Below are 13565 nucleotides of genomic sequence, written 5' to 3'. Positions count from 1 at the left end.
AAGTGTGGTATTAAACTCACAACCTCATTGTAGACAAGCTAGTAAAATGTCAGATTGGTATGAGTGCACCTGCTAACAAAGTGTGGTATTAAACTCACAACCTCATTGTTGACAAGCTAGTGATATGTCAGGTTGGAGTTGAGTGCACCTGCTAACAAAGTGTGGTATTTAACTCACAACCTTATTGTTGAAAAGCTAGTGATATATCAGGTTGGAGTTGAGTGCACCTGCTAACAAAGTGTGATATTTAACTCACAACCTCATTGTTGACAAGCTAGTGATATGTCAGGTTGGAGTTGAGTGCACCTGCTAACAAAGTGTGGTATTTAACTCACAACTTCATTGTTGACAAGCTAGTTATATGTCAGGTTGGAGTTGAGTGCACCTGCTAACAAAGTGTGGTATTTAACTCACAACCTTATTGTTGACAAGCTAGTGATATATCAGGTTGGAGTTGAGTGCATCTGCTAACAAAGTGTGATATTTAACTCACAACTTCATTGTTGACAAGCTAGTAAAATATCAGGTTGGAGTTGAGTGCACCTGCTAATGAAGTGTGGTATTTAACTCACAACCTCATTGTTGACAAGCTAGTGATATGTCAGGTTGGAGTTGAGTGCACCTGCTAACGAATTGTGGTATTTAACTCACAACCTCATTGTTGACAAGTTGGTGATATGTCAGGTTGGAGTTGAGTGCACCTGCTAAAAAAATGTGGTATTTAACTCACAACTTCATTGTTGACAAGCTAGTGAAATGTCAGGTTGGTTTGAGTGCACCTGCTAACAAAGTGTGGTTTTCAACTTACAACCTCATTGTTGACAAGTAAGTGATATGTCAGGTTGGAGTTGAGTGCACCTACAACCTTATTGTTGACAAGCTAGTGATATGTCAGGTTGGAGTTGAGGGCACCTGCTAACGAAGTGTGGTATTTAACTCACAACCTCATTGTTGACAAACTAGTGATATGTCAGGTTGTAGTTGAGTGCACCTGCTAACAAATTGTGGAATATAACTCACAACCTCATTGTAGACAAGTTAGTGATATGTCAGGTTGGAGTTGAGTGCACCTGCTTACAAAGTGTGGTATTAAACTCACAACCTCATTGTAGACAAGCTAGTAAAATGTCAGGTTGGTATGAGTGCACCTGCTAACAAAGTGTGGTATTAAACTCACAACCTCATTGTAGACAAGCTAGTAAAATGTCAGATTGGTATGAGTGCACCTGCTAACAAAGTGTGGTATTAAACTCACAACCTCATTGTTGACAAGCTAGTGATATGTCAGGTTGGAGTTGAGTGCACCTGCTAAAAAAATGTGGTATTTAACTCACAACTTCATTGTTGACAAGCTAGTGAAATGTCAGGTTGGTTTGAGTGCACCTGCTAACAAAGTGTGGTTTTCAACTTACAACCTCATTGTTGACAAGTAAGTGATATGTCAGGTTGGAGTTGAGTGCACCTACAACCTTATTGTTGACAAGCTAGTGATATGTCAGGTTGGAGTTGAGGGCACCTGCTAACGAAGTGTGGTATTTAACTCACAACCTCATTGTTGACAAACTAGTGATATGTCAGGTTGTAGTTGAGTGCACCTGCTAACAAATTGTGGAATATAACTCACAACCTCATTGTAGACAAGTTAGTGATATGTCAGGTTGGAGTTGAGTGCACCTGCTTACAAAGTGTGGTATTAAACTCACAACCTCATTGTAGACAAGCTAGTAAAATGTCAGGTTGGTATGAGTGCACCTGCTAACAAAGTGTGGTATTAAACTCACAACCTCATTGTAGACAAGCTAGTAAAATGTCAGATTGGTATGAGTGCACCTGCTAACAAAGTGTGGTATTAAACTCACAACCTCATTGTTGACAAGCTAGTGATATGTCAGGTTGGAGTTGAGTGCACCTGCTAAAAAAATGTGGTATTTAACTCACAACTTCATTGTTGACAAGCTAGTGAAATGTCAGGTTGGTTTGAGTGCACCTGCTAACAAAGTGTGGTTTTCAACTTACAACCTCATTGTTGACAAGTAAGTGATATGTCAGGTTGGAGTTGAGTGCACCTACAACCTTATTGTTGACAAGCTAGTGATATGTCAGGTTGGAGTTGAGGGCACCTGCTAACGAAGTGTGGTATTTAACTCACAACCTCATTGTTGACAAACTAGTGATATGTCAGGTTGTAGTTGAGTGCACCTGCTAACAAAGTGTGAAATATAACTCACAACCTCATTGTAGACAAGCTAGTGATATGTCAGGTTGGAGTTGAGTGCACCTGCTTACAAAGTGTGGTATTAAACTCACAACCTCATTGTAGACAAGCTAGTAAAATGTCAGGTTGGTATGAGTGCACCTGCTAACAAAGTGTGGTATTAAACTCACAACCTCATTGTAGACAAGCTAGTAAAATGTCAGATTGGTATGAGTGCACCTGCTAACAAAGTGTGGTATTAAACTCACAACCTCATTGTTGACAAGCTAGTGATATGTCAGGTTGGAGTTGAGTGCACCTGCTAACAAAGTGTGGTATTTAACTCACAACCTTATTGTTGAAAAGCTAGTGATATATCAGGTTGGAGTTGAGTGCACCTGCTAACAAAGTGTGATATTTAACTCACAACCTCATTGTTGACAAGCTAGTGATATGTCAGGTTGGAGTTGAGTGCACCTGCTAACAAAGTGTGGTATTTAACTCACAACTTCATTGTTGACAAGCTAGTTATATGTCAGGTTGGAGTTGAGTGCACCTGCTAACAAAGTGTGGTATTTAACTCACAACCTTATTGTTGACAAGCTAGTGATATATCAGGTTGGAGTTGAGTGCATCTGCTAACAAAGTGTGATATTTAACTCACAACTTCATTGTTGACAAGCTAGTAAAATATCAGGTTGGAGTTGAGTGCACCTGCTAATGAAGTGTGGTATTTAACTCACAACCTCATTGTTGACAAGCTAGTGATATGTCAGGTTGGAGTTGAGTGCACCTGCTAACGAATTGTGGTATTTAACTCACAACCTCATTGTTGACAAGTTGGTGATATGTCAGGTTGGAGTTGAGTGCACCTGCTAAAAAAGTGTGGTATTTAACTCACAACTTCATTGTTGACAAGCTAGTGAAATGTCAGGTTGGTTTGAGTGCACCTGCTAACAAAGTGTGGTTTTCAACTTACAACCTCATTGTTGACAAGTAAGTGATATGTCAGGTTGGAGTTGAGTGCACCTACAACCTTATTGTTGACAAGCTAGTGATATGTCAGGTTGGAGTTGAGGGCACCTGCTAACGAAGTGTGGTATTTAACTCACAACCTCATTGTTGACAAACTAGTGATATGTCAGGTTGTAGTTGAGTGCACCTGCTAACAAATTGTGGAATATAACTCACAACCTCATTGTAGACAAGTTAGTGATATGTCAGGTTGGAGTTGAGTGCACCTGCTTACAAAGTGTGGTATTAAACTCACAACCTCATTGTAGACAAGCTAGTAAAATGTCAGGTTGGTATGAGTGCACCTGCTAACAAAGTGTGGTATTAAACTCACAACCTCATTGTAGACAAGCTAGTAAAATGTCAGATTGGTATGAGTGCACCTGCTAACAAAGTGTGGTATTAAACTCACAACCTCATTGTTGACAAGCTAGTGATATGTCAGGTTGGAGTTGAGTGCACCTGCTAACAAAGTGTGGTATTTAACTCACAACCTTATTGTTGAAAAGCTAGTGATATATCAGGTTGGAGTTGAGTGCACCTGCTAACAAAGTGTGATATTTAACTCACAACCTCATTGTTGACAAGCTAGTGATATGTCAGGTTGGAGTTGAGTGCACCTGCTAACAAAGTGTGGTATTTAACTCACAATTTCATTGTTGACAAGCTAGTTATATGTCAGGTTGGAGTTGAGTGCACCTGCTAACAAAGTGTGGTATTTAACTCACAACCTTATTGTTGACAAGCTAGTGATATATCAGGTTTGAGTTGAGTGCATCTGCTAACAAAGTGTGATATTTAACTCACAACCTCAGTGTTGACAAGCTAGTGATATGTCAGTAGTTAGACAACATGGACCACTCTCCAACCAAGGCCCCTAAATTCAATATATATCCAAATTGATAACCTCTAAAATAATGTATTAACACTAGGGATGTCAACAAGGTGAAGATTTACTAATCATTACTGGTTTGATTTGCTGAGCGATACTAGAGTACTTGGGTAATTGAATCCCTAATTTACAGGAATTATTCTTAAATGGACTTAAACAGAAAACTCAACATTTGATTTGCACAACAATGTGATTAAACTGCAATTTAATATTCTTAGCCAATAATATTTCCTGTTACATGCTTCAACTTTTATATTTTATTTTTAGAAACAGATGGAGTTACCAAATAAGGATTATTTTAATAAAGTTTATCAATTATCCTGTAGGGCAAAAGGTTGATTTAGGGGCATGTAAGTTGAAGTACTGTTTTTCTTCTCTAAGAATTGCTTATTGAGTTTGGAAACAATTATCATGTTTCTATGACACTGATAATTGAAAGTTAAAGAGTATTTTAATTCAATTTATATTTCAATAGTTTTCAGAAAATGTCATTGAAAATGATTTTTTTTAACATAAACAAATTTTAAACTTATTCTATAGAAATGGAGATTCTTAATTGTAAAAATACATTTCCAGTATTCAAATGACTAACATTGTTAAAACATTTGATGGGGAAGATACTTAGATTGCTCACAGTGAGAACTTGAACTTGTCAATGATAAAGCTATGAAAAGTCAAGAGAGAATATTTTCCCACCAAAATTTCAATGGCTAATATTTCAAAATCAAGCACGGTGACCTATATATTTGTTTTGCTCTTTGGATTCCTTTATTAATCCCCTATCTATATAAACTAGTGTTTAGAAAAGTTAATTACTTTGAAACTGAGAAGTGCATGGTAATTATCTCGTGATTGTTTGGTATCATTGCAGTTGTAAATCATATTGGTATTGGATAATTACTGTAACCCTAAATAACATGACAAATACAGCCTACAAATTGACAAAACTTAAGGTGAAATACCACAAAATCATAGTATGTAATATGCAATTGCATACGAAAAAGGGTTGAAAAATAATATTCCCTTGAAAAATCCGGTTCCAAGTCAGTAATATGACAGTTATGATCAATACCATTTGATGTGTTTGAGTTTTTTATTTTGCCATTTGATTAAGGACTTTCTGTTTAGAATTTTCCTTGGAGTTCAGTATTTTTGTTATTTTACTCTTCAATAAACTGCTCAAGAGATAAAATCATTTTTTTTTCAGTTTAAAAGTGTCTATTTACACAGATATGAAAATTATGGGAACTATATTTCAGCAAGTATAGAGTGAGGTGCTCATTTTCGCCATATCTTTCAATGTTTTCTTCAGTTTATGTTCAGGTCTTTATGTTTTTGAAGTATACTGATATTTCTATATGAAAATAACTTCAATTGCAAAATATTCTTAGCTTGAAAACGTGTTTGTATTGAGTAAAATCATCTGAAAAGTTGGATTCAAGGGTGTTTGAAATTTCCTAATTTTTAGTCAAAGGGGGACACATATTCACCGTTTTTACATATCTGTTTAATACCAAATAACAGCAGCTTTAAACAATATTTATCAAAGAAATTTCATTAAAGACGAATAGCAGACATGTGAAAGGTGAAAAAAAAACTGAAATTTAGGGCAATCATTCAAAGAATTACTAAGGAATGCTTCTTTGAAATCATTTTTGTCATTCAGGAAATTGGCTGAAAATTGTTGTCCATTTTACGGTCCTTTGCCTTAAGTGCCAAAATTTAGTCTCATTTTCAAAAATAATCATATTTGTTATAAAAATATAATTTAACGGCATATTTCTTCCATTTCAACCATCCTTTGAAGTTTTTACACCTCAAAATCATAAAACGGCGAAATTGTGTTCATGGCGAATATGAGCGCCTCACTCTACATTTTGTAGATATAGTAGCTAACTTGTGCTTCTTGTTTGGGAAGCCAGTGACATGGAAAGACTTGAAACAAGTTCCAATCTTACCAAAAAGCACCATTATTCTTGAGATCCTTAATTAGCTGGTAATGATCTAAGATTAAGTAGAAGACCCTTCTTTAAGCTTTGGACAAGATTTACTAACCTAGTTATGGATTATCAATCAGATTTCTTTCCAAATTTATCATTAAATATTGACTATATGCATCCTGGTTTTTTCATTCTGTCTATGTGTATAGTCTTATAATTACTTATCTGAATTTTCTTTTATCAATATAAATAGTTAAATGATTATCAAAAATACCTCAGTTTCAGTTTTATCAAAATACAACTTTCCAACAGAACTATAGCTATATCAGACTCTTCCACAACTTCTAGTTGATTTTTTTCTAATTTCTTCCAAACAATAGACAATTTTCTTATTTTGAAATTAAAACTTTCAAAATCAGCAACCATAGAAACTTTTTCTTCCATTTCTCAATGATTTTTTACATTTAACTTAAAAATAAAATGACTGTACAAAAATCTTGTCAATAAATATTTACATAAACAGTGTAATCCATGTTTTTCCTGTACTCCTTCTTATTAACCAATTCCATGGCAACAGGTTCAGTATAAAAGTTAATACTGGTTTCCATTCCTTGTTTTTCGTCCGTCTCATCCTCTGTTACTTCAGCTTTGATTTTGAGCGGGAATGACTGTTGTCCCTGATTCCAACACCAAAAGCTTCTACACAATTTCTGCCGTAAATTTTTTGGGTCTCCAATTTCTGTTGTTGTAATAGTGAACACAGCCTTACCATCAACCTAAAAAAAAGTATTCTAAAAATTTAGCATATCTATTTTAGTGAATTCAATTATTTTCATGGGTACCAACTTTCTTGAAGTGATAAAAACTTCAGTTTTAGTGGATATTTGATTTCTTATTTTTTTCCAATGTCTGCCTAGTGCCTACATTCCTGGAGAAAATTTTGTAATTTGTTGAATTAAATAATTCATGGTTCCCCTTTACCCAATAAATCCACAAATTTTGGTATCAAAATAATAATAATGATTCCACAGTATTTTAACCAATGACTACAACTGTCCCTTAAGTTTCAAAATTATTCCCCTCTAAAAAAAAAAGATCATTTAATAAATTTTGGCTTAACCTTTTTTTTTTTAATTACCAGATGGTTCAATGAAGCTTTTGGTATTATCCTCTCCAGAAAGTTTTGGTATTATCCTCTCCAGAAAGCATTTCAAACTAGCTGGGACAATTAATACATTAATGGAGAATGTGTTCCCGTAAAAGATGATACCCTCACTTGAATAAAACCTGAGAACAGCCACCAAAATTCAAACTTGATCTGTGTCTAGTCATAAAGTTTCATAACGTAAGAGAACGGAAACAAATTTTGGGACGTATTTAATGATGGACAGGGAAAACACTTAATGCCATTTCTGCTGCAGTGGGGGCATAAAAATATAAAAGATGCTAGATCTATCAAAATCTAAATTTAACAAAACTGACATTCGATATTATCCTTGTCTGATCCTTAAAACTTGTTGATGCTTTAAGTGCATGTTATTTCACAGAATTAATTGTTCTAATGAACATGTCGATCAGTTTCAATTCTATTTTTGCAAATAGTGCAAGACAGCAGTAATAACTTCATGCAAGAACACAGACATAACTTTAATCTTGTTTCTTCTGTCATTTGAAAACAGATAATTGTTTGAGTTAAATTAAGTACAATGCTATGAGCCAGCTAAAGGTGTTACCACATGTAAGAGTTGCCAATTAAGTATTATCTAACTTTCAAAGAGGCCGTAAGACTTGGATAACATGCACTCAATTAAAGTAGTTAGAACTTTCAAACAAAACATGTTCCCTCCAAATTAGATTTCCTTGGTTCAGCTGTTTACAAGACTTTTCGTACATACATCCCTACGATTCTTCAAGTATTAAATATTCCCATGAGGGTATTAGACCAATTAGGTGCATCTTCAGTCATATCGTAGGTTTTGTTACATAATAACCACTCCAAACATATCTATACAGAAGCAGGATTGGGTAAAAATATCAATTGTTTACAGAATTTCTACCATAATTCCGAAACAAGCCACATTTGAATTTATTATATGTTTATTTCCAGTATAGGAAAACAAAAATCATAAAAATTGTTCATAGATATAAAAAGATATGGTAGGAGTGCCAATGAGACAACTCTCTCATTCAAGTTACATATTCATGTCTTTTGCTGTATAATTGAAAATGGAAATGTAAATATGTTAAAGAGACAACCCCACCAAAGAGCAAATAACAGCTGAAAGCCATCAATAGGGTTCAAGCCAGCGATAAAAATCCTGCTCCCAAAAGCGATCTTCATTCAGCTTAAGCCCCTAAATCAAAATGAACAGTAGTTCAGTGAAAATTGATGTCATACTTAACTCTAAAACATATAAATGAACTAAAATTAACAAAATTAACAAATGCCAGAGACTTCTCACAAGGTAAACAAAGCAGTGGGGTTAAACATGTTTTCTTTGACACATTCCCCATTTCCATTCTCAAATTTATTTCACACAAGTTCACATTATGCTCAAGTCTGTCAGGTTGTTGTCTCTTTGACACATTCCCCATTTCAATTCTAAATTTTATTTTCGATTAAACAAAATAAGAGATTTGAATATAAGAGAAATAGGTTAAACAACTCGTGAGAATTGGATATTACTTAATTCTTTTCATTTAATTTAGATACTAATAATAAACTCTCCAAAGGCTCATATATCAATATATCAAAATCAAATAACTCAAGTTGATATAAAGTGATATCTAATTATCACTCGTAATGAAACCTGTATTTATACCAATTCTAAAACTAAAATATTGTTCTGTTATTGACAGCACAGGTTAATTAGCCTAAGGAAATGCCAATTAGATTTTTGGAGGGGGGATGGTAGGAGGATTTTTTACATTTGAGTATGGTGGGAAAAAGTATTTGATTTCATTCTGTCTGCACAGAGTATTTTTACCAGGCCAGAATAATTATTCCAAATATCCTCTGGCCTTATACTGACTGTGTGTGGTTTAAAACTATTTTAATAAAATTGTAATTAATCAAATATATTATTCTTTTCCATATCATAAATAATCTAATATTTATTCCTAGCACAATCAGTAAATAATAGAACTGCTAAATAAAAGAACTAATAGTAGTTATTTTCTGTAAATTGACATTAGCATTACTGCATGCATACTAAATCTTTTGTCATATAACTGATACACAAACAAGAATATAATTTTCTCATGTGTTGTACCACATTCTCAGGTTAGGGGGAGGGTTTGGCACCAGAAAACAAGTTTTAGCCCCCCACATTCCGTATGTGTCTGTCCCTAAAACGCCATGACAGGCTCCAACCATCACTGTTGGTGATTAAGAGACATTTTAACTTACGCCAAACATTAACATTATCTTAACTACATTTTCATTTATACATTGCTAAAGTTGTTCTATTGTTATTTTGTAATATATTAAGATTAAACAATCAAATGAAATAGACAAAGTTGACTGCTTGTCCAGACATTGAGTTTACCCATCCATCACAATCCCATTTAAGTATTAAATGAACCACAATAATAATGAAATTTTGAAATTATCAGACTGTAGTTCCTTAAAACATTATTCCACCAGAATCAAATGTAAACATTGCATTTCAAGTACTAAAATGTCAAAGTTTAGTTACTAGTACATTATGTCTGTAGTTAAAATATCTTGATTCAGGCTCAGCATGAAGTATACTCAACTTTAAGAATAGATTGCATTTGACAAACAATTACATTATCTAGCACATATTATGTCATTCAAAAAGTTTTTCAAGGCCTACAAGCTCATCATTAGTATAACAAAAGAAAAAAGAAGAGAACTTAGACTATTTTAGGAGTAAAAAACAATGCTCGCAGAAAAGTCGCTAAAATTGTAACCCTTAAAAATCTTGTCGCGCGCTAAATCCCCCATAGAGATTTTCAAAAGTTGGCAGGTCTGATTAAAACCAGTTCTCTGTTTCTGTCAACGTTTAATTCTTTTAATAATAAAGCATCGATTATGTTATTTTTGAGAATTTTTAGTTCTAGAGATTAAATGCATTCCAAAGTAGTGCTTATGTATCATTAAACATAAAATAAGATAAGTTCTACTTGGTTCATTCATTATAGTCCGTCTATATGGAAAGGGAGATAATACCTATTCAACGTCCCTGTAGACAAAAAGAGTTGTTTCCCTATATTTGCCAATATCTTTATACTATTTGTTAACCTACCAACTGAGCTCTTTTATTGAATGTTGTGTCCTGAAGTTTACATTCAATAGAGGCACTTCCATGAACACCTTCTCCATAGGTATATCTGAATTAAAACAATAGCTATGTTAGCACAGAAGACAGATCATAACAGAAATTACAGGAAAGATATACCAATAAGCTTAAAAAAATTGTCCTTTTTTTATAAGTTTGTTATTTGTATCATTTGTTTATTAAAACAATAACTAGATTTTCAACTGACTGTTTTCGTATAAAAGCCAATAACCAGATGATGCCCCTGCTTGCATATGATAATAAGTTATAAAGGGAGATGTAAAAGGGCATAACTCTAGAACAAGTAAAAGTGACACCCAAAAACTTCCTGTACATGTTCTACATGGTTGGATGCCCTATACCTTTTTTTTAATTGTTAGTGTACAGTTTTACTATTAGAGGTAAAAGTTAAGTTAGTTAAAATCAAAGGATTTGAAATTAACAGTTTTGAAAAATTAAGATAATTTCAATTTAAACTAATAACATCTAAACTGAGGTAATTACAGCTAATTTCCTAAAGATTATAGAGTAAAACTTTGGTTGACTTGCTTGTTTTGTTTGTATAAACATTTACCCAAGCTTTGTACTTAAGGTAGAAGACGTTAAGCAACCAACAATCAATCAATCAATACTTAAGGTAGCTCGAGGGTATAAAATTTCAGAAAAAAGTCAACAATTAGTTTTTCATTACAAATTTTATTTATTACCTTTAGTAGTTGTTGCTTTAACCTATGGTACAAAAATAATCAAAATAAATTAATTCGTGTTGACCCTAGATGAATTTCAAAAGGTAGATATCAATGAGAACGCTCCAAATTATTTCCCTTTGGTACAAAAATGCCCTTTTTGGGCATTATAATTGAAATATTTCATTTTTAACTCATCGGTGACCTATATTTTTATTATTATTTTCAATTAAACTAAACTATTATAAAATTTTGAGAGATTTCTGTATTTAAGGGTTGATTTTATTTCGATATTTTTAAATACCTCCATTTCTCCTATTAGTTCAACAGAAAAAAGGTACCTTTACAAAAATGTATGCTTCTTTCCAAGGCATATAGTGAGCCTAAATGAATGGTGACCCATTTAAAAAAAATATTTTTCTATTAAGTATCAGATAAAGTTCATTTATAGAAAAATATAGCAATATCCTATATAAAATAAAAAAATGATGTAGACCCCCATGCCCCCTTAAGATTGACATTTTCCAACAATAAATATAGGCAAACTTAAACCTGTTAATATTATAGTTAAATTCAATTGGATGTTATCTAAATTACTATTGCACAATATACAAACAAAGCAAGCAAGGTAACCAAAGTCTTGCTCTACATACATTAGAAAATTAGCTGTAATTTATGAAAAAATAATATGTTATAAAATATTTTTCTGAATACAGTTCTATAATGAGATACTCACATTCCTTCAACTTCAATATCTATGGATGAAAAATCTGCAACATAGACAAATGGAACCAATGGTTTCACTTCCACAGAAAACCTTGGCAGCACTGAAAAATAATAATAATAAAATATCTTAACATAGACAAATGGAACCTATGGTGTCACTTCCACAGAAAACCTTGGCAGCACTGAAATAAAATAATAAAATATCTTAACATAGACAAATGGAACCTATGGTTTCACATCCACAGAAAACCTTAGCAGAACTGAAATATAATAATAAAATATCTTAACATAGACAAATGGAACCTATGGTGTCACTTCCACAGAAAACCTTGGCAGAACTGAAATAAAATAATAAAATATCTTAACATAGACAAATGGAACCTATGGTTTCACATCCACAGAAAACCTTGGCAGAACTGAAATATAATAATAAAATATCTTAACATAGACAAATGAATTTGATGGTTTTACTTCCACGGAAAACCTTGGAAGAACTGGTTTTATAATAATAAAATTTCTTAACATAGACGAATGGAACTGATGGAAACACATCCACAAAAAACCTTGGCAGCACTGAAATATAATAATAAAATATCTTAACAGCCTTTGTGCAGGTTTGATTTAAAATTTTAATAAATATAATAAACACAAATAAATGGAGAATGTGTCTGCAATCTTATTCCCATGCTCACCTTATGACGTTATAAAGGGACATAATTCAAGAACATCAAAAGTGACAACTTCCAAAATTGAACTTCATCTGAGTTTTGTGGGTAATAAGCATTGTGTATAAGTGTTTACATTACATTTGGTTGAGAAAACTTTAAATAGAGAACGGAAGCAAAAAAATCAGCATTGTTTTCCCATTTGTAAAGAGGCATAACTCTAGAAAAATAAATGTGACAGCACCTAAAATCTATTTGATCTGTATTTTGTGACAATTAGCATTGTGTAAAAGGTTTATAAAATACAACAAGGCATTCTTATGTATGTGTGAAATTAAGTAAGTGTGTGTAAAAAAAATAAGTTATTAACGTATGAAAATAAGTAATGTACTTATGCTGAGTTCACACGTAATTCGAATTAGATTCACATTAACTAATTCAAATTAGTTTAATTCGCATTCAAAATGTTTTACGTCCTAACGTCAATTCTAATTCGAATTGCAATGCACTTCAAATTCGCTTTACTGTCCAAAAGACGTTAACTTTTAGTTCGTATTAACAAAAACATATTTCTAATGCAAATTGAATAGTGAATTAAAAGAGAAGAGTGTGTGAATGCGAATAGCGAATTCCATTCGCATTCATTTTCGAATTAAATGTCCATGTGAACGAGGCATTAAGAATATATTTATAAATTCAGAAATTATTTCAATGTGCTATAAAGGGTTATAAAAATAATGCAACAGAAAACTTTACAGGTATAGAACCAGTAACTGGCACAAATCTATTTTTTTCTTTAATATTTTCCATACCTGCTAACTTTTTGAAACCTCCATGGGGGATTTTAAGTACTAGTGACCTAATGATCCTCTTGTATTGTCACCAGAGTTTTGAATTTACTTTTATATTGTTTAAATGAGTATCTATGTGTTTAAATACTCATTTGGAGGCCTGTTTTGAGGTGTTCATTTTAGATAATTAAGAATTTCAAAATTGTGGTCATTACCTCTCATGGGGAATATCCTCTGTAAATCATAATTTATGGGAGGTCTGGGTTTTTTTTATCTAACAAGAACTCCATTTGGAATTATTGTTGTATCATGAAAAGTTACTAAAAATTAGGTCTAGAACTATAGTCTTAAAC

At 32.9% G+C, this 13565-nt stretch overlaps 2 protein-coding genes across 5 annotated transcripts in view; one reads left to right on the top strand and one right to left on the bottom strand.

Annotated features, from left to right (window-relative positions):
* The window catches only part of LOC134720795 (chromosome transmission fidelity protein 8 homolog), a 211064-nt gene that overhangs the window by 163144 nt on the left and 34355 nt on the right, over nucleotides 1-13565 (top strand). The window lies entirely within an intron of this gene.
* LOC134720791 (alpha-2-macroglobulin-like protein 1) overlaps nucleotides 1-13565 on the bottom strand; it is a 300001-nt gene that overhangs the window by 263866 nt on the left and 22570 nt on the right. For all 4 annotated transcript variants that reach the window (XM_063583299.1, XM_063583300.1, XM_063583301.1 and 1 more), the window contains exons 11-13: nucleotides 11767-11857; nucleotides 10312-10396; nucleotides 6556-6816 (exon numbers count right to left, since the gene is read on the bottom strand). In XM_063583299.1, coding sequence (XP_063439369.1) covers nucleotides 6556-6816; nucleotides 10312-10396; nucleotides 11767-11857 — 437 coding nt within the window. The remainder of the gene's footprint in view (nucleotides 1-6555; nucleotides 6817-10311; nucleotides 10397-11766; nucleotides 11858-13565) is intronic.

This window comes from Mytilus trossulus, chromosome 6 (assembly GCF_036588685.1).
Source record: "Mytilus trossulus isolate FHL-02 chromosome 6, PNRI_Mtr1.1.1.hap1, whole genome shotgun sequence".
NCBI lineage: Eukaryota > Metazoa > Mollusca > Bivalvia > Mytilida > Mytilidae > Mytilus > Mytilus trossulus.
This window is presented reverse-complemented; position numbering and strand designations above follow the sequence as displayed.